Source organism: Pyxicephalus adspersus, chromosome 6 (genome assembly GCF_032062135.1).
Source record: "Pyxicephalus adspersus chromosome 6, UCB_Pads_2.0, whole genome shotgun sequence".
NCBI classification, from domain to species: Eukaryota; Metazoa; Chordata; class Amphibia; order Anura; family Pyxicephalidae; genus Pyxicephalus; species Pyxicephalus adspersus.
Genome location: NC_092863.1, coordinates 20,414,026 through 20,439,150, shown reverse-complemented (window position 1 = coordinate 20,439,150; position 25,125 = coordinate 20,414,026). Strand labels below are relative to the sequence as shown.

At 37.9% G+C, this 25,125-nt stretch overlaps 1 protein-coding gene across 1 annotated transcript in view; it reads left to right on the top strand.

Moving 5' to 3' along the window:
- CACNB1 (calcium voltage-gated channel auxiliary subunit beta 1) overlaps positions 1–24,855 on the top strand; it is a 65,161-nt gene extending 40,306 nt beyond the window's left edge. Inside the window, exons 5-13 of the mRNA XM_072413696.1 lie at positions 3,279–3,415; positions 3,551–3,624; positions 8,993–9,147; positions 11,442–11,522; positions 11,610–11,641; positions 13,322–13,431; positions 14,834–14,985; positions 16,587–16,682; positions 23,126–24,855. Coding sequence (XP_072269797.1) covers positions 3,279–3,415; positions 3,551–3,624; positions 8,993–9,147; positions 11,442–11,522; positions 11,610–11,641; positions 13,322–13,431; positions 14,834–14,985; positions 16,587–16,682; positions 23,126–23,407 — 1,119 coding nt within the window. The 3' untranslated portion in view covers positions 23,408–24,855. The remainder of the gene's footprint in view (positions 1–3,278; positions 3,416–3,550; positions 3,625–8,992; positions 9,148–11,441; positions 11,523–11,609; positions 11,642–13,321; positions 13,432–14,833; positions 14,986–16,586; positions 16,683–23,125) is intronic.
- Positions 24,856–25,125: the final 270 nt, after the last annotated feature.

Genomic DNA, 25,125 nt, shown 5'->3' with positions numbered 1-25,125 from the left:
TAAAAAACACAAAGAAATAGAAAATTAGGGAGTTTCTGGCTACTTAGTAAACATTTTAAAACATCCAACTTTTATTTACAAATAATAAAAACAATCAACAATTAGGACTTACATCATTGAAAATTAACATAAGAAACATGTACAAAGGTAAATTCTATTTACCCCATCATCATAATCAGGCTTGTGTCATATGTTTCCCGATATGATATGATATGATAACACAACAAGTTACATAGTTAGGTTGAAAAAATACATAAGTCCATCAAAATCAACCACTGGGGAAATACCATATCTCAGTTAAAAACCCTATGGACATAGTTGGTCCTGGTACAATTAGCTCCAACAGGGAAAAAAAATCCTTCCTGGTCCCATGAAGCAATCGATGTTCCTCGGATCAGCAGTCTCTGTTGTCCTTACTTTAAAACTTTAATACTCCGTTAAATGCATCAAGCTACTGTAACTACTTCCTGAGGGCGCTAATTCCACATTTTTACAGACCTTACAGTTAAGGATCCCTTCCTTATCCAGAGTTTAAACTTCTTTTCCTCCAGATGCAAAGAGTTCCCTCTTGTTCTTTGTAATGATCTCAAAGTGAAAAATTGGGAAGAGAGTTCTCAATATTGACCATTTATATATTTATACAGGGTGATCATATCCCCCCTTAAACGTCTCTTCTCAAGGGAGAATAGATTCAGTTCAGCTAATCTCTCCTCATAGCTGAGCTCCTCCATTCCTTTTATTAGTTTAGTTGGCCTTCTCTGCACTCCCTCCAAATCAACAATGTCCTTTTTGTGAACTGGTGCCCAAAACTGGACTTCATATTACAGATATGGTCTGACCAATGCTTTGTACAGGGGGGCAGGATTATGTCTCCATCTCTGCAGTCTATTCCTCTTATAATACAAGGAAGTACTTTGCTGGCTTTGGAAAATGCAGCTTGGCATTGCATGTTGTTCTATTTGCAAGTCTATGATCTACCAAAATCCCAAATGTATTTCCTCTAGACAGTATAGTACTGTATACAACCTTTTAAAGTTAATGTAAAGTTACAATTAAAGTTCAAAAAACAATGTCAGTACCATTAATAATATTAATAATGAATTTAATAATAAAGATTTGTATATGATTAAATATTTTACCCTTGGTAGAGATAATACATAAAAACTGAGATATCCAGGAAGAAATGGGTGAAGCTCAGCTTTAAAAACAAACAAAAATAGGGGAAGATTATGTGAATTTTGTTGGTATTCAATTATTACGTATTATCTCTGCCAAGGGTAAAATATTTTATTATATATATATCTTTATTATTATCATCATTATTAGTAGTACTGACGTGTTTTTTTGAACTTTAATTTGTTGTATACTATTGTCGTGTTATTAATCCCCTGAAGAAGCTGTATGTCCACTATCATATGACTATGATCATGGTATAAATGGAAGTTAACCTTTGTACGTGTTTCTTATGTGAATTTTCAATAGTATAAGTCCTAATTGTGGACTGTTTTCAACATATGTCAATAAAGGTTGGATGTTTTTATTGATTTACTAAGTAACCAGCAACTCCCTAGTTTTCGTGTTCCTTATACTAAGGACTTACTGATCTCTCCTTTGTACCTGACCCCTCATTGTGTAATATCCTAGGGATATGACATTTGACCTCTATGTGAGCTGTTAGGGGAATTATTTCCTTTTGTAAATCCTATTTATACATTTAAATAAGATGTTTACATATACATATAAACATTACAGTGAATCTTGTTTGGAATGTGCAGGATCCTGTTGAAACTACACTGCTAAAATATAATTTATGAATCAGTTCTATGTATTTCTGTTTTTTAAATTATTCCTGGAAGTCAGGCTTGCCAGGATGTGTTTTTATAATAGAAATGGCTCAATAGTGCTCCAACAAGTAGTCATATATTCATTTTGTTCTATTTCTGGTATGTGTTATTTTCTGCCATTGCTGACTTCCTTCATTTTAGCTTTTAAATGAAACTTCACTGAATATTACACTTTAAAAAATAAACATTTTGAAAAGTGACATTTATGTTAAATGCACGTAATGTTGTTTACTGATTAGTGCATGGATTTCATGCTGTTTACTGAATAGAGAGGGAAAGAGAGAGTGGGAGAGAGAGAGGCAGTCAGGGCCACGTCCAAGCTGGACTCTATAATACCGTGTATCCACTGTCTTCCTGTTGAAGGCGATCCAATACTTCAACGAGTAATTTTAGACCTGGAAAGTTTGTGTTCTAGAGGCTGCATATTAAAATCCCTACAAGCTGGCTTTACTAATATGCTGCGAATAGCACATCATTTTATGATGATTCAGTGTGGTATTTGAAGTAGATGAAAGCAGTCAATAAATTGTGGTGATAGTTCGTCTTACCTGTTCTGGTGACAGCAGTGGCTTGTATACATTTGGATACATTCTTAGATAACACATTTTACATCATTGGGACTTTTAGTGTTACATTTAGTTTGTACTTTTGTGACTATTGTGGACAATCTTGTTAAATATTTTTTTATCATTGTATTTATCTTGCTACTGTTTAAGAAAAACACTTTTTCATACTTTACTGGGAAAAAAGCATCAAACAAAACAGGCCATGTTTTTTTTTTTCCTGTAACTGAAAGTTCATGAGGTTATTTTAATTTTAACAGGAAGGACATGACTAAAACATAATACTATGTACAATAAATGTATTTTTACAAAACCTGTATCTAATATTATGATACAGAGTGGTGGCAATGATATACTGGCTCTATGGGTCAGTATAAAGCTCTACAAGATTGGACTGGACTACTGTAGACTATCATGAGAGAACCTGGGAGATCCAACAAACCGGGAATAGTTTTCTTAAAAATCATTGGCAAATATTTTAAGTTCTGAACAAGATCCATTTCATGTTTGCTGGAACACCCAGGCTCTCCCATGATAGTCTCTTTTCTAGTCTTGGAGATCTTTAATAAATCAGGCCTCTCATCTCTGTCAACAGTCATCTGAAAGTAGATGGCTGTAATGAGACAAATCTCCAAGTCACCCCTAGAGCTGTGCTTAAACACTGTAGCAGGATGAATATAAGCACAGCCCAGCCTCAGGGGTCTGTGTAGAAGAAAGGAAGCTGAAGGATAGATGGAAGCCATTTTGATTTTCTTTCGACAAAGATGTAACTGAACTTTATTAGTATATGGCTTCAAAGAAATTAGTTCTTATCATATCCAACACCATTACTTATTTCTCAACTTTCATCTCTCTTTAAAACTATGTCTAGAAATATAACAATGACTGGTGGATTGGACGAGCCGTTCGGGAAGGCTGTGAGGTGGGTTTCATTCCCAGCCCTGTTAAGCTGGAACACATGAGAATGTTGCAAGAACAGAAGATGCGACAAAGCCGACTTAGTAACAGGTGACTGAAGTACAATCTCATTATTAGAGTTATGTAACTTTTCTTCCACCACTTTGCTAGTGATGTGTTTCCCTTTTCCAATGTGTTGTCCTTCACTGCCTTACTATTTCCTCATGTCCTTATCTTCCCTTGCAGTAAATCCATTGGAAACTCCAGTAGTTTAGGTGATGTAGTCAGTGGTACACGGAGACCAACCCCACCAGCTACAGGTGAGGAATCTGATTGTCCTTGTGTTTATAGGTAGCACATCACATGCTATCTTACCCTATTTTTGTGAACTAATATTTACATAGTGGACACCATAAAACACATAGTGGACACCATTGCAAGATGTATCTATAGTTTAGGTGCACATTTAAGTGGATGTCCAAAAATGTGATTTATTTTAATAATTGATATCAATTTTTTTTGGGTGACCTTCAATCAAATTTAAGTTTTTAGTGCTTCTGAGCACTGTATTGTCCCCAAACTTAATAATAATAATGAAAATAGCTGAAAACCCTTGTTATTTTTCCTACACATATATAAGCTGGTGGCACTGCTCCGTTAGACAAATTATGTTTTGCTCCTTGGTTTTATCATCTGTTGTATTGTGTAAGTGTAAGTGTGGTATACCCAGTGATGATAACATTTTGACATTTTCAAAGTCTTGAAAATGTTTAAGACAATGTTCTCAGAACATTCTTTTAATAGGGGATTTTTCACGTTAAAAGTGAATTGTGAAATAAAGTAATTAGTATTCATTAGAGGTCATATATACTATGTTGAAAAGTAACATTGGTTCAAGCAAAGTTTCCAAAAAAACAAAGTTATTACCTGATAACTCCTTTTCCTCCAGTCTTCCAGGATGGTTCACTTCAGAGATGGCTGCACTCACCAGTAGGCAACACAGAGAGTTTTGTAAGAGTTATTGGGTAACAACTTTGGTTTCCAAAAGGAAAGATAAACCTGGAGGTGGGATGGAACCTTCCTTCCGAAGGCCTGGTTTGGCTTGATAGGAGGTTTCTTCTAAAGTGCTTCATGAAAGTATACATGGTGTTAAAAGTAGCAGCTCTGCATATCTGTTCTTTCAGCCCGGGATTCTGATAGGGATCTTGTAGAATGGGCTTTGATGTGAAGCGGCATTCTCTTCCTGCTGCCTCAATATTAAGATAAATTACTAGTCAAATTCATCTGTCATCCAGGTTTGCTGGCTCTATAACCTTTTGAGGGCCTTTAAATAGTATGAAGATTTCAATGGATCTTCTAAAAAATTTAGACAATTCCTTGTAATGCAGAATTCACCCTCTAACGTCTTAAGTCCTAAAATGAAAATCCTTAGGTGAAGAGGAACCAAGGAACTTGGAAAACCAAGGAAGGGAAGCATGATATCCTGTTTTTTTGTGAAAACCCAGAGACGTTCTTTGGGATGTGGATGAACCACTACGGACTTGTAGCGGACTTTAGGTCTTGATCAGTAAAATATACCTGCATCTTCTAGACCCCTGATAATTGAGAAACACTTTCTACTCCTACGCCAGTAAGAGATCACAAGGATTATTCTGCAAGGTTTCATGCTGATCGTTCCAGTACTTTTTCCTAAGAAATACCTATATATTAGTATATTTCTTATACCTAATGGATATGTCCTGTTGATTCCAAGCAGAAGAAAGCCTTTTGGCCCGCATTCTGGTAGGTGGTGAACAAATCCATTTGTGGGAGGCCTTGTTTGTTTTTTAATATTGGAATCTAGACATAACACCCATTCTCCCTGCTAGACCCTGTGCAGGCTTAAGTGCAGGGTTTATTTTGATCTTTTCTTTCCCTAATATGTGGACTTTTGGGATTGATTTGAAATTTATTTCTGCCCAAGCCAGCATTGGCTCTGCTAGTTCCTGGACATTCTTGGTTTTGATTCCCTCTTGTCTTGTTTGAGAGGATGAGGGGCAAGGGAAAATGCAGATTTCCTGGTTCCATGAATGGTGCCATGATTTTCATGAAGATGCACGGTGCCAGCCCAAATGGAAGTGGCCTGAAATTATAAGTGTTGTGTGTGTCCTTTATTCATCACACACCTCAGCCGCTTTTGGTCATCTGAATGGATAGGTACATGTAAGTAGGCATCCTCAATGACTACAGTGGATACTTGTGAACTTCTGGGGGAAGGAGGTTTTTGGAACTGTTCAGATATATATCTCATTGTAAACCTTCTGGATCCTATACAGTATATTAGTTCAGCTTTGTTAGGTCTATGATAGTGCTTTATTTAAAGAAAAATGTGTGAGTTAAATTATAGCCATCAAAATCCTTCTACAGATGCCTATCCACATATTGCTAGGCTAGCTCTGCTTTGCAAAAGTTTGTAGTATAACGTACAAAAGATTTTGCTAGATTTTCATTTTTAGTTTCATTGATAACCCTTTAGCGCAGTTATAACCTTAAAAACCCCCTTCAAGTACTGTTTTGATTTTAGCTCATATTGACTCTTTGGGGGGGGGGGGGGAGATTTAACATTATCTAGACAATGTTTTCTTAGTTGTGAAATCTTAAAAAATGTTGATGCTTTATGGATATCTAGTGTTGCAGGAGGTAACCCAGTTTGGATAATGGCTAGTTAATTTTTTTCAATGTGTCATCTCATGAATTCAAGACTTTAGAAGTGCTGGTTAATACATTAAAGGGTGAGGTGCCTTACCTCCCAAAAAGATTAACAGCGTTTTAAGCAGACCAGAAAGATCCTTCAAATGTGTCAGACTAATTTTATCAACTTTTGGAACAAGTTGATTTATAAGCATAGAATTCCTCTTTCTTATGTCCTAAAGGGTTTGGCATGGGGGAACCAATCTAGTCAGTCTCCAAGATGAAAGGATGATCTCATACCCCACATAAGTACAATTCAGTATTGCCCTTTAAATCCATGTTACAATAGCAGCTTCTCTGTTCCTGATAGGATCTTATCTGGTTCTAGTTTGAGGAGTTCTGACTGAGCTCTTTTTAGGATTTTATCAACAAGGCATAGGATGATCTTAAACAATGTCTGTCCAATCTCTTTTGTAGAAACACATTCTAATGGGCAAGCTTGAGGTCCAATGCACTCATTGGTAAGAAATGAGACCAGCAGATAAGAATTATGTAAAACGTCCTTATGTCCAGCAACACTATCGTCCTAGAAAGGACATAAACCACTTGACTTTGATAAAGCCATCTACAGTTTCAGTAGAAGTGAAATCTCCACTTTCTCTGCTCCTCAAACAAGATTTTTTTTAGCAAATAAGTCTGTGTCATCTGAACGTGAATAAATTCTATTTGTTGGAATGGAGATTAAATGCCAGAAAATGTCACCTTAGGATTTTGGCAATCTTCTCAAGGCAAGGAACAATTCCACTAACAGAACCATCTATTCTCTAGTAGATTTTCTTTGCTTTTGTTTCAGTAGTGCCAGACCTTGCATACCATTCTATCAAGGTACGGCTTCTGCTCCAGTTGCTGCTCCTTTTAAGCCAAACAACCCAATATGTCTCTGGCTGTTATTCCTAAAGGTGGCCCGTTTGTTAGCAATACCATGGTTGTCAAAGTTTTGGAGCTTCAAGCTCTTGCAGTGGTGAAACTATACTGTTATTTCCAAAAGGAACCATGTTTTTTTTGACCATCTGTGCTAAAGGTTTCTTCTAGTTTTTATTTGAACATGACTTGAACTCTTGTGCAATTTTGTCCTGTTTAGATAGACACCTTGCCCTTCATAGACAGGACCGTGAAAGAAAAAAGGCTTTTAAACAAGTTTCTTGAGGTATTTTAATGCTACCCCCAGAATATTACAATTAAGTTAAAGTTATCCAGATGTTCTACCAGATGCAGGTTTTCTGTTCCCCAAAAATGTGAGATTCATTCCACCCATTTGCAGCAGGGTTATGGGTAGCATGCACCATAATTCCAAAAAGTCTCATCTCTGAAGCATTACAGATAGATGTGGCTAAATTCCTCAGCACAGTTGAGCTGTAAAATTCTTGGCCTCCAGTGCACAATATCAGTTTTATTGACATAATTCTGTTCTTCCAACCTCTTTGTTATTTCTAGTTAGTTTCCAGGAGTTACTTGCATGAAAAGGGTGGGAAAAAGGAAAAAAGATATTCATACTTGCAATAATTCCAGTCCATCTTCAAACTGAAGACGATAAGGGAAGAGAAAAAAACAGGCTTTTTTAAGGCACCAATTTGTAGTTATGTGTAAAAACAATAGTAACTTAATTTTAATTTTATTTTGTGAATTATAATAAATACATTTAGGTAAAACAACATAGGGATGTGTGGAATATTCAATCCATTCACATAGTTCTATGTAGTTATTAGGGTTGACAAACTTTTGTGGAAGCAGAAGGTCACATAGTGGGTCCCTTTCCGACACGTTTCGCACCTATGTGCTTCCTCTGCAGATTATGAGACATGTTGACAATGTGAATGTTAAACCAATTTGAAGAAAATAGTATGTTGCTAATTGGTCCAAGATGAATATTCCAATCAAACAGTTTGGATGCCAGTCATGATGTATGATAGTTATTGGCGTGATAGTGTAATCTAAATCTCTTCAAATATAACGGTTTCTTATGGTGTGGAAGCAAGTTATCTTTTGAGGATCATATAATTGGTTTTGAGATATTGATAATTAGAAAATTGTACAATTCAAAAGGGCGTTATAAATGTTGCGTGTACACGTACAGTACTGTGAGATATACATGATACATAAGTTCTTGAAATAGTGAAATCTGTATTTAGTGGATGTTCTGAAGTGTATTTAAAAGACTGCAGATAGATTTCCAATGAGTGGGTTATATTAGTAAAGAACGTTGTGGTATAGTGGTAAAAGGCTAACCGGCAGCAGCTGACCCCATAACAAAGCAGGGACCCCATAACAAAGCCTGCTTTTTCTTTCCCTTATTTTCTCTGGTATAGCCCAATTTTTGGACGTAAAAGACTTTGGCACACAACCACTCTATTTGTATTATCTTGGATTACCCAGGTGAACCTGGCTATTGACTCTTACCTTAAACTGCCTATTTATGTCAAAACTACCTTTTAGACTGATTTTTTGTTTTACAATTTACTAAGATGGAAAAGTTGAGTTTTTGGAAAGATTTTATTGTTAGAGAGGAGGCAGTCCTTAGGTGTCTGGATGCGCAAACCCAGAATCAGAAAAAGAACATTAGACGTGTGCAGAAAAGTTCTCTTTTAGAGTTTTTTTTTTCAGGTGAAGAAACCAAGCCAAAACTAATCTTCAGATCCCCTTTCCCACCAGTCATTACTCAGTTTTCATATATATCGTCCTATAATTATTACATTTTCTTGTTTTTTTTTTGTACCTTTCAATAGTTTTTTTTTCACCTGCAGTTTGTCATTGTATATTTACCAACTTCTCTTTTTTTGACCCTCCTATTAATTCTTTTATTTCCTATTTTGTCTGAATTATCTTATCTTACTGTTGTTTATTCCACCCCCCTACTTTGTCTTTTTCCTATACTGATATATTTTGTCTTTCTTCTCTTACATCTCTTTCTACTTCCCTCCATCACCCACTACCCTGCCTTTCCCACATCCTCCTCCCCAGGTCCCCTGGAATCCCCCTTAGCTTATGATCTAGAAGCTGTTGATTTAGAATATGATGAAACAGAGCCACAGGGTGCTCATCACACCCCACACAGCAGTACGGGGAGCGTAACAACCCCCCCAGCTAGTACCAAACGTGTCCCTTTCTTTAAAAAGGTAAAACCTCCTCCCAGTGTAGTAGTATTACTAATATTATCCATTATTCAAGGATTGTATGTTGACTAAAGACATAATACTAAGTGAAGACGAGCTAATGTTGATGTGCTTGCTTTTTTGTGTAAGCATTACTTTTTTATATACTGTATTCGCCCAATTTCTGTACTTTTGTGCTTCTCTGTTAATACATGCTTGTGAGTGTGCAATAACAAAAGCGACAAGTAGTATGTATATGTGTGTTTGTGTGTATGTATATATATATATATATTAGCTTCACATCCTGTTCCATTCAATTCTTTCCATTTATATGATGGTATTACAGAGGAAAATGTAGAAGGCTAGGTTATGGGAGATTTAGGAGTGTAAGATTAGTGTTTTTAGCAAGCATTTGCAAAGCCTAAAATAACTTTGCTGAAGCCTTTCAAGCTCATTTCAGCTCTGATTTTGGGATGTTAAACACAGATTTTATTGGTGGTGGTTAAATACCACTTTGAACAGTTGGCGATCAGGCAGGCTTTTATTGCAGAAAGGGACAGTCCCTTCTGCAATAACTGTTCTTACCTGCCTGATCGTTGCTCACCTGTCAGATTTTGCAGCTCAGCATTCATTGCCAGGGATACCCAGCAATCCCGGCTTCCCTTCCATGTGCCGGGAATGAATGAACGTCCTCAGGCAATGATTGTTAATGATCTTCTTCAGCAAAAATCCCATAATCTGGTTGAGGAAGTTTATAGTGAACTGAACTGCTGTGTTGGTCTACTTATTGACTGCTATTGTACAACAACACATTGGGGCACCTCATGCTCACCCCTTCCCTCTCCTCTCAGGAAGCCTGTCTGTGCAGCCATTGTTCCAAACTGTCATCTAAAATGATAGAGAACCATTAAAAAGGAACTAAACTAAAAGCTGCCCAAAAAAATACACTTACCTTCAATCCAGTCTGATCCATGTGGGGGAGTCCTGATTCAGGTCCTGCGTCGTCACTGCATCCATCCCAGAGCCAGCACTCTGGACGCCTCCATCTTCATCTCTTCTTCCAGGTTCTTCATCCTATATCATCTGACCCAGGTGCAAGATTGGGTGACGTAGGATGAAAAAAAAATTGCTGATCTCATTGCGCATGTGTAAGATCGGCACATATTTTTCCCCCACAAAAACGGTTCTTCTGTGCATGCCCGAGATGCTCCAAGAGTCTCCCCGGGATGTCAGATGTAGGCATCCCAGGAGGCTTTGCGCTCCCATTCATTCTCGGTCGCCTAGGCCAGAGGTTGGCAAACTCCAGCCTTTAGGCCAGATACGGCCTAGCTGGTAGTTTGTTCTGGCCTAACAGCCCCAGGCCAATCCAGCCTAATCCCGGCCGGCAACCTGCAGCGGAGCTGGAAACTACCCGAGCCGCATGTGCCTCTTGAGCCGGGGTAAATAGGGAACATTTCACCCCTCTCCGTATGCATTGCGGAGGAAAGGGATTTCCCTTCAGGGGGCGTTCCTGGTGGTGGGGGAGCCATTAGAATGGGACTCGAGAGAGAATCCAGCCTAGTGTGCTCCTGCCTACCCCTGAAATGGCCTAGTTTGCTGACCTCTGGCCTAGGTGATCAATAATTAGGGGGTGGTGCTGCACCCTTTATAAAAAAAAACAAAAAAAAAAACAGGGTGTTGCACCTAAAAAAATAAAAAACAACAGAATTTGTACCTTACATAAAAAGGTTGTCCACCCTTTTATGTAAAGTGAAAATTTTGAGGTACGCTTTAAAGAGTTTGCCTTTCTTTCTTCTTCTAATCTAAACCATGAGTGCAAATTCTGGAAGGGTAATATCAAGAAGAAATAGGCAGCTATAATATGTATATAATAGGTATATTATTCTAGTTAATTACACTTTAAGTGTGTAAATCTTTATATATAAATGCATGTTTCTGTACACCTTGCTGCCGTGATTACTGCAATAACAGACATGATTTATTTTCTTTGTTTTACCTTTCTCTTCTCTTTTATCACCACACTTCCCATTACTATCTCTTTCATCTTCTGTAACATTAACCATGGCCACCGTTTTTTCTTTCAATTCTTTCACTGACTACATATAGCTAAACAGAGGCAGAAGTCAGTAAGTAACAATAATGTGTAACCACTAAATGGCTTTTTTTAATTGTCCTGTCTTGTGCTGTTGTGTATACTGCATAAAGCATGCTATACAGTGTTTGTGAACAATTGATATGGCTTGATCTGCAAGATATAGGTTCAGTATATAAAAATGCAGAGTTGTGCACATTTTTTCAAGCCACTGTTTCTCTTTCAGACAGAACACATCCCTCCATATGATGTTGTTCCCTCAATGAGGCCAATCATTCTAGTTGGGCCCTCACTGAAAGGATATGAGGTAATATGAAAGGGTAACACTGTACCTATAGATTTGACTTATCCTTTTACTTTGATATAATCTAATATGTTAGAACGTTGTTTATAGGTTGCAATTAAGGTCCACCTTATTAAGCTACTGTATAGTAAAACCTAAATATATTCAGTGACCAGATAATGCACAGTAAAGTATTTACATACTCTTACCAGGCAGTAAAAACACATTTAAAAGAGCTCTGTAATGTAATTTGTAAGCTGCTGGACATGGACTGAAACCTTTGATTTGACATTGATTGATCTTTGAAATTACCATTTTTACATTAAAAACAGCTGGCCATTGATAGCTTCTTAAAGGGTTAAATGTCTGTAGTCTGTGTTAGAATGCATACATGGCATACAGCCTGTCCTAGTATGCTGCCATGCGTATCTGTATTGTAGTAGGTTATGCTGTTGCTGAAATCTTTACAGTGTTCTAAAATTGTATCTGTTAAGATTTATATACTGCAAATATAGAAGCTGTACCCAACTAATTTATGCGTGCCTAGATTATATAAGACTCATTGCAAAGTGAGTTGTCTTTCTAATTTAAGTACTACTGTAGTGTTTCCTGGAAAGCCTTATTAGTTTATAGACTGTTTTTTCTTGAGTTGTTTTCAAACTGTTTAAAAGTTTTATGTTTTTAAAATTTCACACTTTTATGTTTTTAAAATTTGTGAAATCTTTACATATTCATATATATGTTTTATTCCAAATTTTGCTGTAACATTATTAATGATACCAAGGACTTTGTTAACGTTATCTCTGTACCTTCCAACCTCATCCTACCTGGTAGTAAGATTATAACCTCCAACAGACTCTTTAGGAAGACCCTGGGTGACATGGTCAGTCTGTAGGGCAGACAAACAAAAACTGGGAATGTACAGGCCCTAGTGTGGAGTGAAGAAACGAGTGAAGAATGTGATACAGAGTTAGCTTGACCTGAAGTGGGGTGTTTTGTTTTTGACTGACACTAATAAATACAGTAAGGCAATAGGGCAGGCAGATACTTGACAGTATCAATTGTTAGCTTCTATTTGTGTCAACCTCTATTGGTGTTGCACACTCTGTTCATGGCTGAGGGTGCCTCCAGGAACCTTACCAGAACGGCTATTAAAAAAGCAACTTTCTGAAAGTTGCTGTTTTCAAATCCATAGCTTTTGTCAGCTGGGTATATTACTTTAGCATATTTAAAGAAAACACAGGTTGTTTTTTTGATCAGTTACTAATATATTAGTCAAACATAATCATTGAAATAAATGTCTTTGAAAAAAACAATTTAAACAACTAGGGCTTAGTTTGGTCTCATTTACTCATGAGTAGCCACCATAGAAAGTTTTAACTTTTTTAGTGATTTTACCTGAACTTGTATTAGGATTAAATCTTCACAAAATTTTGTTTAACAAGGAATTGCATTGATAACTACCATATGTTTCCCATTTGCAGATTTTATTAAACAAATCTGTATCATGTCATTGTAATGAAATAGTAACACATATAACTTTTTTGATTAGGATGTATTTTGATTTTTTTTAATGTTAATTATATTTACATAGATACAGTAGATATAGATATAGATACAGTATGTTTCAATTGTAACTGTTGTAAAGGGTTTAATTTAAAGGTACCTGGTATCCTCAAAAGTCCACTTTATTGGCTTTCTATTAATGGATGATTCAAAAATGGAATTTGCATATAATGTAGGTAAAATCTAGGGATATTTAGTAACAATTACTCCACTTACTAATTTGATAAAATTGCTTTTGTGGTTTAATTGTTCTATAGAATCTCCATCACCCGGGTTACTGCTGACATCTCTCTTGCCAAACGTTCTGTCCTGAATAATCCAAGCAAGCACAATATTATGGAAAGATCTAACACACGTTCCAGCTTAGGTAAGTGTCCAGCTATTTTGCTTAGCCAAGTACTAGTCTTTTTTCCACAGCAGTTTTCAAGGGAGTGTAGGATAGTATACAATATATATATATATATATATATATTTGGAAAGATCAACAGGTAAGCATGCACCAATGCACAAGGTAAGCATGCACCAATGAAAACAATGCATCATCAGGCAGGCATACTTAAGCAAACAATCATAAACTATTGCCCTTCTTTAAGCATATAACAATAACCTGCCCAGTTACTTGTTACTAAGCTTTAAATCTGGGACACAGCCATATCTGCTTATCTTTCCCTTTATTAAACCATTTCATTTAGTTAGCATTTAGGTCTACTATAAAGTATGTATTTGCCTATTGTTTTATAACCCAACAATTTGTCAGTTTGATTCATTGAAATGTCCCACTATGTAAAAAAAAAAGTAACATTCTACAGAATTCCACAGATTATAGTGTTACGTTTCTGGTGATAGGGGCATGTTCAGACCTCCACTTTTCAAGCCTTTGTAAGTGTTTTTACAGCTTGCAAACATTTACAAAAGCCTTGTAAAAAAAAAAGTTTAACTGAAAACAAATGAGTTTGTTTTTTTGTGCAGGCTTTAGGCATTTAGGCAAGAGTTTGTTCAGAAGCTCCACATAGTTTCTAGCGTCATTTTGCAAACCCTCCATAGACTTGCATTTAACTACTACAATAAAAATTTGTGCAGGGTTTTTGAGCTTTTGCTGCTGAATTTTAAAGGCATTTTTTAAGCCAGGGACGTGCTTGCTGAATAGAGAACATACACAGCTTTTTAATGCGTTTAAAAAGCCAGAACAATTGTCTATAAATGCCTGTACAGGGTTTTGCAAACACAAGCGTATTTTGCCTGTTTATGATCATGGAAGCCTTACTGTGCATATTGTAAATAATTATGTGAGTGTGTTGTTGGGAAATGAAATAAAATGGACAGAAGAGATACTGAAGCATGTAACAAATGACTTTTTATTTTAGTTTATTGCCTTTTTTTTTCTTCATAGTAAGTCTGGAACAAAGTAGGGAAGTCCTAGTCTGCCTTTAATTTTTTATATCTGCATCAACAAACCTTATGTATTGTTATTTATTGTTCAGTGTAACCACCAAAAAAAATAGATGACCATTTCAGTGATAAGTTTCTTGCAAGGAAAGAGATGTAGATTTAGCCTTTTTATTTGTGGATGTCAGAGTGTAGTGCCAATGTTGTAACTCACTGTGGTACTAAATGCTTTGTCGAAGTAGTAACTATTAAGCCTGAAAATTTACAGTAGCAAAGTACAATCTTGAATTCACTTTTAAATACCTGTTACCTATTCTTTTGACTGTCATTCTGGTTTATGCTCTATTCTTTACTAATTAACTCTGTCTGCTTCTCGATTAAAGCGGAAGTACAGAGTGAGATTGAGCGTATTTTTGAGTTGGCTCGAACCCTTCAACTGGTTGCTCTTGATGCTGACACAATCAACCACCCAGCCCAGCTTGCTAAGACGTCACTGGCACCCATTATTGTCTACATTAAGATTACTTCTCCAAAAGTGAGTACCATAGGATTTTAGAGGTCAGTATTTTTTATTAGATAAGTGTTGGCCAGTAGCTTAAGGGGGGCTTAAAATGTATACATTGGCAAATAGGTTGTAATTGTGTATTACATATTCTTCATTCATCAAGGAAATGGCCCCTTTTCCATGGCATCTGAGTTACAGTAGGTAGCATGAAAAGAGCTGCAGAAAGTGGTCACAAGACTTTCTGAAGCTGTGTTTATCAAATAGCTGTTGACAGGCTGCCTGCAACAACACTTTGACATAAGTTAAAATTAATTTTGTACATTCAAGTAAATTATTATTTATTCTCAGCCATATATATTTTTATCTTTAATAACAATATAAGTGAAGTTTGACAAGTAGAGACAATTTTAGTGTTGCTTATTATCTCTGCAGAGGACACTGTATTGTATTTTCAATGAATAAATTCTTACTATACTATACCTATTGTATTAGTAGTAAAGAACTTTTTTGCTGAAAAAAAATTACAGTAGATGCTTCTCTTTTGGGAAAACCCCAAAATTGTGTGATACACTCTTTAAATTAATAAAATCACTAGGACTAAAAAAAAGTAACAATTTCACAATAATACTAGCCCCCACAGCTTCCTATATTTTTACTTGGTGTTGCTGATGCCCATTTCATCATTTTTGGAAGTGGCCAAAACCTCCACGTATTTGGGAACACGTCACTTATGTGGGAAAGTTTAAATTAAAACTGTGCAAGAAGCAGCAGAGCGAAAGTTAGTACATATAAGCAGCTGTAAAGCGGCATTAAAACAAACATGTTTTTTTGCCCTAAATGGGTAGAGCACAGGTTCACTTTAAACATTACTAGGAAGCCTATGTCTTATAAATCTGTTATTCATTGTTTATTGGGTGCTGGTTAGTTAGAGAAAAACAGTTTGTCCTCTATCGCTCCTCATTGCTTTGTTGTGTAATATCTTTACTTGCTGTACAGTGTTTTTTAGTAGCAGGTAAGCCATGGCAACATACAATAATTATATCTTTAAGCACATTTCCACTTCTTAATTAAAATTTTAGTGATAAAAATCTCAAGAACAAAGTGTGTTGCTCTCATAAGTCAGAACTGTCTGAATTCATTAAAAGGAGGAGCAGTAAAGTACACCACACAACACTTACTTTCAAATGAAGTACAGTTATTACGCTTCTCTAACTCCACTGAGATAAAATAACCCAACTCTTCCCATTCCCAGAATTGTACCAAAATCTGATGTTGCCCATTGGCGGTGACTCTGTTCTTCTTTACATTCAGAGGTGCCTGCACACAATAAAATACTATAAACTTCTGTAGAGCAGTTAGATGAATCCAGTGGTCAGTGGAGAAAAGGGACATTACAGTGGAAAATTGGTAGCAATTCTTGAGTCACCTTCTTCCATAATTTTGCGCCCTAATCTTTTAAAACTGAGCACATGTGTAAACTGTGAAAAAAAACCTATGCATTGGTCTATGTATTGGTATGAATAATAGAGAGGGAGGAGGGTTAAGTTGTCTTTTCTATACCCTGTCCTTTGTTGTATCACAGTACACTATATCATACTGGTTCTTATGTGACTTTTTTTAAACTTTTTTAGGTATTACATAGGCTGATAAAATCAAGAGGAAAGTCACAAGCAAAGCATTTAAATGTACAGATGGTGGCAGCAGATAAACTTGCTCAGTGCCCTCCGGTGAGTACCTGCATTTGTGGCAACTATAGTTAGAATAAAAATAATTCTCTACTTCTGTGACAAGGTAATATCCTTCTTAGTGAACACAATCTGCACCCAATACCTTTCCCCGCCTGGAGCAACCAAATCATCTGACCTTCCCTGTCGCTAATAATGAAAGACACCACACATTCCCTTGTATCTTTTCCTTTAGCAAGCACTGCTTTAACATTTGGTAAAAAATAATGCATTATCTTATTATAGACTCGTATTCCTAAGTATTTCAATCCAAGAACTATTTTTAATTGTTTAATACTATCTGGCAGGGATTTAGATCTATCTGAATCCGAATTTTTTTCTCTTATTATCCTTGACCCACACAACTTTCCAAATTGCTTGATTAAATCAGGGGTCATCTGTAAAGATGAACCTGTGTTGTCTAGATAAAACAATAATACAGTCTGGGTAGGGGAAGTGACTCTTACTATCTTGTCAGTAATAGATCTGCCAACCCCATAAGTCAAAATGAAGAAATAATGAGAAAAGACTGGGGTTTACTTGGCAAAAAGAGATATTCAAATATAATCATTTATATAACATCTAAAGTGCAAATAACAATAGGGATAAATTACAAAAACAAAAAGAAGTGATATAAAAGACATTCAGTCTAAGGCATCCCTGAACCGCTATGAGTAGGAAAATGCCTTGCTTACTAGACAATCAATTGTCTGACTAAGAGTTGCAACAAGTGTAGTAAGGAGGCTCGGTTTTCTCTAGCCCGACGCGTTTCGCCTGAAGGCTTCTTAAGGTATATAGGTAGAGAGTCAAAGCAATCAGTACACAAAATGTGTACTAATGTTATATAAATATTATATTTGTATATCTCTTTTTGCCAAGTAAACTCCAGTCTTTTCTCATTATTTCTAGATAAAACAATAAATCATCTGCATAAAGAGATATTTTATCTACACTCTGCCTTCTATGAAAATCCACAACTGTTGAAGAGTATCATTAACCATTAACAGCGCTAATGCAATCACAAATAACAGAGGTGACAAGGGACACCCTTGTCTAGTACCCCTGTATAGCTGAATTTGTGATTATATGATCCAATTCAGTTTTGCTTAGTGGGAGTTACAGTTACAGTTTGCATGGGGGGCTACAGTTGAAGTGATTTGGCTTTGGTCTCAAAATATTTGCCTGGATTCTTTCTTCCCTAAAGAACCTGACTTCTAACCTTCAGTCAGTCTGATCAGTCAGAGGGGCTGAAAGAGAAATAAAGTTGGGCACAAATCTTCAATAATATCCCCCTCACAATGCTCATACTTGTGTTTTTTGTTCTGTATCACCTCTACTTTGTATATCTGGGGTTTGACAAGCCCCTTCCCAGAATGTACCCACGGGATCTTGCCTCCTGTTTCCAGTTGCGCACTTCTTTGGATTCACTGTAAACCCTCTTTTCCACAGTGAATTTAGCACCACCTGAACTTTGGGCAGATGGAACTCCCAGTCTCTACTGAAAATGACAATGTTATCCAAGTACACAGGTTTATTTCTTGTAGAGTCATAACAACTGCCCTTGGAATGTGGCTGGAGCAATCTGTAACCCAAGGGGCATTCTTTTGTAATGAAAATGACCTTCTGGGGTAGAGAAGGTGGTCTTTTCCCTGGCTGATTTGGTTAAAGGAATTACCAATACCCTTTGATAAGGCCCAGGGTGGTGATTATTTCATCTACCCAGGGCATGGGGTAGGCATTGAATTTAGAAACTGTTTAGCTTCCTTTGAGACAGTTTCCGTTGGGCTTCTGGTATGCGATGGAGTTTAACACATACTTTTATTATTCTAGGTTCAGTAATAATGTCACGTTCAATGAAATCAGCAAACCCAGGTATATCTGAGAAAAGCTCCTTGTTCCACTGTAGGAACTTCCCAACCTGCTAAAGCTGTGCTTGGGATAAGAGGGGACATGAATTCCGCATCTACCATCTGAAGGCTCAAATCCTGCACTTGCTGCAGCTGATATGGATTCCATGACTTTCCAAGGCTTTAGTAAATTTACATGGTAGACCTGGAAAAGATTCCCTTTCCCGGGTTGGTCCACTTGATAATTTACCTCACCAATTTTTTTCTACCACTTCAATGTTTCTTTGCCACCATGCCAGGAACTTGCTTTCCACTGTTGGAATGAGCACAGCTATCCTGTCTCCAACCTTAATGTGTCTTTTCTTTGCAGAGCGATTATACACTTTACTCTGTGCTTCTTTGGGCCTTAAGAAATTGTTCCCTAACCAATGGCATTACCCCTGTAATTATTTCCTGCATTTGGGAAACATGTTCCAATACAGTTGTGTGAGGGCTAGCCTCACTTTCCAATGCTTCTTTCACAATATCTAGCAGCCCTTAAGACCTGTGCTCATATACAAACTTGAATGGGGAAAAAACAGTGGAAGCCTTTCTTATTGTGAGTAGCAGTGCTGGAAGTAAATAGCCCCAGTTTTTCCTGTCCTTTTGTACCACCCTTCTAAGCATCAACGTTATTCTCCCAGGCAATATGTCTGAATGAACAGATGTGCGTAGATGCTTTTTTTTTAAAAGACTGCTACTTTGGATCTGCAGGAGGTAACTCTTGCAAGAAAAGAACAGGGTTTTATAGTATTTGCAATGAAACCCTTTTTCTGCTGAGGAATTGATACCTTTCAAGACATTATTTCCCACTGACTACAACTAGTTGATTATCTGCCAAATTTGCCTGTATTTAAGGGATTTGAGATATATTGTTTTGGAATACATGATGACTATATTGTCATAACATCTTGAGGAAGCAGTTGTGTAGGTTGATGCTTCACTCATACCCACTAGACTTTACTTGTAATCTGCAGAAGATGTGATTCATGTATACTTTTCATATGCTTTTGCTATATTACGGTTTCACGGATATTGTGGCATTCCAACTTATCACCTCTTGGTAATTGTCTCTGTATCCAGTAAATATGATGTTTTAACATATTGTAAATATAGGTTTTGTATTTTTTAAACCATTAATAATTATCTCTAATGCCATTGAAAAAGTCCCAAACGTATAGATGTTAACATTCATGTTTTCATCTCTTTTTTCAAATTTTATTTGGAAAAGCTTACACAAATCAGCAATTACCCTTGACATGAACGGGGTGCCCTGAACGGTAAGTATTTCCCTGGGGAGCCATGCCCTTGGGAACATCTGAAATAGCTCCCAAGCAATGGCTTTGGACTCGGCATTTCTCAAGGGAATGGCCTCTGGGTTGTGTGTGGCATAATCTAGGATTACCCGGATATACTTGTGCCCTTTATGCAAATTTCAAAAGGGGGCCCACTAAGTTCATGGCTATTTGTTCAAATGGTACTTTGAATATATACTGTATGCAAGGGTACCAAGGGACTGCGAAAGTGGGAAGCTGGTGCGGTCAACTGACGGGTAGGACAAGAGGTGCAGTAAGATTTAACTTCTGACTTTAGACTTGACCAGTAAAACTGATCCATCACTCGTGCCTGCAGGTGACCCCCAAGTGCATCATTGTGGGCCAGATCTAGCACCATTTGCCTGTTAGGCTGGAAAACCAACAGTTGTTCAGCGACCTCCACCTTAACTTTAGAACAGATCATTATTTAGTGCAAAGTGCGTCCACCTTATATTAGGCCCATGCCCCTGAGGCACCCCATTAACACCAGTAACCTGCTCCCTGCGTGAATCACAGTGGGATCAACTGTGCTGAGCCAAAGTCTCCTCTGGTCACATCTATTCCTGGTTGTACAAACTGGGAAGAAACATCCTCATCCTCTGCCCTTAGCATGACCTGTAGAGGAAAGAGCCCTCCCTTCCCGCTACCTCCGAGGTAAGCTCCGCCTTGGGACAAGGACTCTTCTGCCCTTATTTCATACACAACCTTTCATCGGCCCAGTTATTACTAACACTAACACTACCACTAACAGCAACATTGGCATTAACATCAACATTATCATCATCGTCATCATTAGGCAGATCAATTATCACCTATATGCCCCAGAATCTTGAATTATTGTCCAGAGATGGGGAGGGGATGGCACTACTTTCAGTGCTCGACCTTAAGTTAATTACCTGGTTACTCATTTTTCCCCACAAGTCCCAAAATATTTAAAAGTCACGTCCCACAATTACAGGGTGTACCCGGTTTCGTACCACTCCAACCTCATGGGTGACCACACCACTGGCATTGGTAAAGGATTCAGGAGCCACTGGGTATGTTCTTGTGTCCTCATGGATGCAAACAACCCAAGAGTCTTTCTAGTGACCCCAATCTCACTGAGCACAGGGGTCACCATACTCTCTGAATCTAAAAGGGCCATGGTTGGCACTTGGTTCACAAATAGCTAGTACTTAAACTGCTCCTCAACAGAGACAGGGCATGCAGTACAGACTTGCCGAGCAAACAGCAACAGCCTCCAGAGTGGTCAGCACAGAGTCCCCCTGAGCAGGGCACTGGGCTCTTGTGTCCCCAGGCATGACACCTCCAACAGGGTCCTTTAAGATTAAATTCGGGGTGGAAAGGTACTTGGTGATAGTTTGATAGTAGTAATGGCAGTAAATACAATACCCCAGCAAGTGTACAACTGGCCCCCGACAGTTTCCCTTGTGCTAGTTGCAAGGCTCCATGAGGATGTCAGCCTCTCCCTCGACATGGGGGCGACTCCAAGTTACACAGCAGGGGTAGCCCCTCAGTAGTGGTTTATCTTTCAACCATCGCCAGCAGCTGCTCTGCTGTCTGGGGCTTACCATGACTCACCCCACTCTACAGACCAACCAGCAGGGAGAGCAGGTACTGATCCATCACAGCCCTATCATCTGGGGCCCCATCAGGATATCAGGTTGCAGCCATTTTTTGAACATCTGGATAAGGTCATGCATCTATGACCTGCGTGGAAGGTTACCTTTATAGCGCCACCTATGCACCCGCTCAGCACAAACTGCATTAGTGACACTTAGACAAGCTAGGATCTCCACTTTTAGCTTGTCAAAGTCCTTATCATCAGCTGGAGTAAGGTCATAGTATGCCTTCTAGAGATCTGTAGACAGGAAAGGTGCTACTTATCCAGCCCAGTAATCACGGGACCACCCTTCCTGCTCCGCTGTCCTCTTACATGTAGTGAGGAAGGCCAATAGGCCAACATCATCCAATAGGTTGCTAGGGGTAACCACCACTCATTCCATCCTGGCGCAAGCTGCTGCACTGCTTCAGCCAAGGTTTTTGCTTGTGAAGTGGCTTCCTGGGCTGCAGCAGTCTCTTGCAAAGACACTAGCTGGGATTCAGTGGTTTGTTGCTAAGTGGCTATAGCAGGTTATGCTGCTGCAGTCTTCTGGTTTCTCTCAAGGCAATGAGGTGAGCCTCTGTGATCTGTTGTTGCACCACCATACTCTATTGCAGTTGTATTATAGCCCTGGCAAACTGCTGTAAGAGATCCTCCATTTATTATATGAAAAACTTCTTCTCCACTACAGTGCCTGCCAATATCCAAGCACTAGTTGTGAAGTTAAGGGGATTAGCACCTCACAGGACACTGTAGTGCTTCAATAAAGTCTGTTTATTTAGGCACACGCATAAACTAATTAGCTTTCACTCAACATTGAGTGAACATCAAAATGCTTAGATCAGCATTAAGTCCCACAGGTAACTAAACAGTCCACAACCACAAGCAGTTACGCGAGCTACGCCTGGTAGTCACAAGTGGCCAAGGTTTTTAGTATCTGTAGGCTGTCCTCCTGGAAGAGGGAGCTTCTTCGTGCTGTTGGTTCCAAGCTCACTCTCAGATTGAGACACCTACTTCCTGAAAGGCTCAAACATACCTGTTAGGTCAGTCTGGGCTGTACTGCAGTGGGATATGAAGGCCCACCCAGATCACTCCCTCCTAGTCTAAAGTCAAAAATGGTCACTGCAGATTACCAAAACAAATTTCTCGGATTACTATGCAGAACAGAACCTTTTTTTTCCAGAGGGATTCTAACCTAAAGCAGGTAGGATATATCTACCATTAAGGAGCCACCCCTGGTGTTCTAGAAATATAGCGCTGACATATTATGCAGCGCTTTACAAAGTCCATCGTCATGTCACTAGCTGTCCCTCAAAGGGGCTCACAACCTAATGTCCCTACATCTGTCTAATACAGTCTAAGGTCAATTTTGGAGAGAAGCCAGTGAACCTAACTGCATGTTTTTTTTTGGAATGTGGGAGGAAACCCACACAAACATAGTGAGAACCTGCAAACTCCTAGCGCCAGAGCGCTAACCTCTGAGCCATAGTAGTTAGCAGTTCTGCTATAGTTATGTCCTTGCATGGTGCTAAGAAAGTGTCCAGGCTTTAATTAAGTTCTATCACTGAGCTTTTAACTGACATGCATAAAGTCAAAATGTATAATGTTCAACCCTTTTAATAATTGCTTATGTGTCTACAGGAAATGTTTGACATCATCCTGGATGAGAACCAATTGGAAGATGCCTGTGAGCACCTCGCTGAATACTTAGAGGCATACTGGAAGGCCACTCACCCACCGAGCATTAACCCACCCAACCCACTACTGAACCGAACCCTTGCTACTGCAGCACTAGCTTCCAGCCCAGCCCCTGTCTCCAATCTCCAGGTGCAAGTTCTCACCTCGCTGAAAGAGAATTTGGGATGGTGGGGAGGTCGTGGGGAATCAGGGTCATCAACCAAGATTGATGAACATACTGTGTAACTGTGAGGAACAGAAATACAAATGTAGAGACCAGCAGAAAAAAAATCTTTTTTACTGCTTTACCATTGCAGCCCACTTATTTACTAGAAAACAACACATAAAATGGAGTTGAGCAGTATTAGTGCCTATTTACAAATCCTAATATTTGCAAATGTTGAGATGTTTACAAAACACTAAATGTACTGCTGTTACAAAAGATTATAAATAACCTTTGGCAACACAAGAGTAATGTAAATTCCTTGATTGAAGAAAAAAGTTGCTCTTTTTTAAGCCCACACTTTCATTGCTGAAGCTGATAAGTTTGGCAGCTATGAATGTTAAAGGGCACAGGAGAAATTATTTTTTGCTTAAAAATTAGGACAAGTTCAGTCTTGGGGCACCTTTCCTGTCACTTGTATTTGTGAGTGGGCGGAAGTTTTTATGAAAACATAAATAAGATTTTTTTAGTAAAAAATATGAACTCTAAATGGAGGCTGGAATAATTAAAATGTGTTAGCAATTTTTTATACAAAAACTACACCATAGAACACCCTTAGAAGATTGTTCTGTAAAAAAAACACAATTAAGAATGAAATTAAAACAGACACAGTCAATAGAGCTGATTTATTAGAGCTCTCCAATGCTGGAGAGGATACACTTTCATTAGTGAAACTGAGTGATCCAGCAAATCTAGAATAGATTTGGATTCAACACATTTGCTAGCAAATTACTTTATTAAATTCATTACAGGTTTGCTGAGCCTTGGAGAGCTTTATTAAATCCGGGCCCATGGGTTCAAAATGTCAAAGCATAACAGGTCTGAAAAAAGTCAATTCTTGAATATAACCCTATCCAGCCTTAAGTCTGCTGTCAGTCAGTATAATGTCAAGGAATGGGTGGGCAAAGGTGCATGATTTGTCATGGTATCAGACACTAAACTGAATATTAGCTGCTCTTCCACTGCAAAATAAAGTAAAACAAGAAATATTATGTGGTTTATTTTTCCAATAGGGCACTTTTTTTAATAGATTTTAGGAGACAGTATGTTAAAAGCAGGACACATGCCTTTGTCTTCTTTAAAGTACCTAACAACATATACATTTATGGTTCAAAAGAATTATCAACCAGTCCTATCATAATTAATTTAAAACCTAGATATAAGCCATCAGCCCCTTTTCTTTACAATCTTTACACTGTTTTTATTAGGTTTCATCTCCCATCTATTTGTTGTGTTGTATAGGTTTTCTTTGATCATTTGTGCATTATTTCTTTTTGCATCATGTAAATTAATTCATTAAAGATATCAACCCAATAGAGTTTATGGGAAAACCCATAGATAAGCATGCTGTGCTCCCTGTTCTGTAACTTCTTTGAGTTACAAGTCAGCTCTGTATCGTCTGTCTGATTTTTTTTCTTTCAACACCCCCTACCTGTCTGATCTATTAAAGACTGTAGAAAATCCCCAACAACCAGAGCAAGATCATGGGATTTAAGACTAAACATATAATACAATGTTTTTCCCAGGCTGATTTTAAATATTGTTTACTTCAGTTGTTTCTTAAGAGATACAAGACACAAGAGAGTAATAATGATCTTTGTTGATAATTAGGGTTGTCCAAATTATCCTCCATGCTTCTATATAACAGAATGAAAGAACAAAAGTACTGTGCATACGCTTGTGAAAAAGTATTGTTCACACATTCTCTTGGTGTTCTTTCTAGTCATGGAATGGGGGGGGG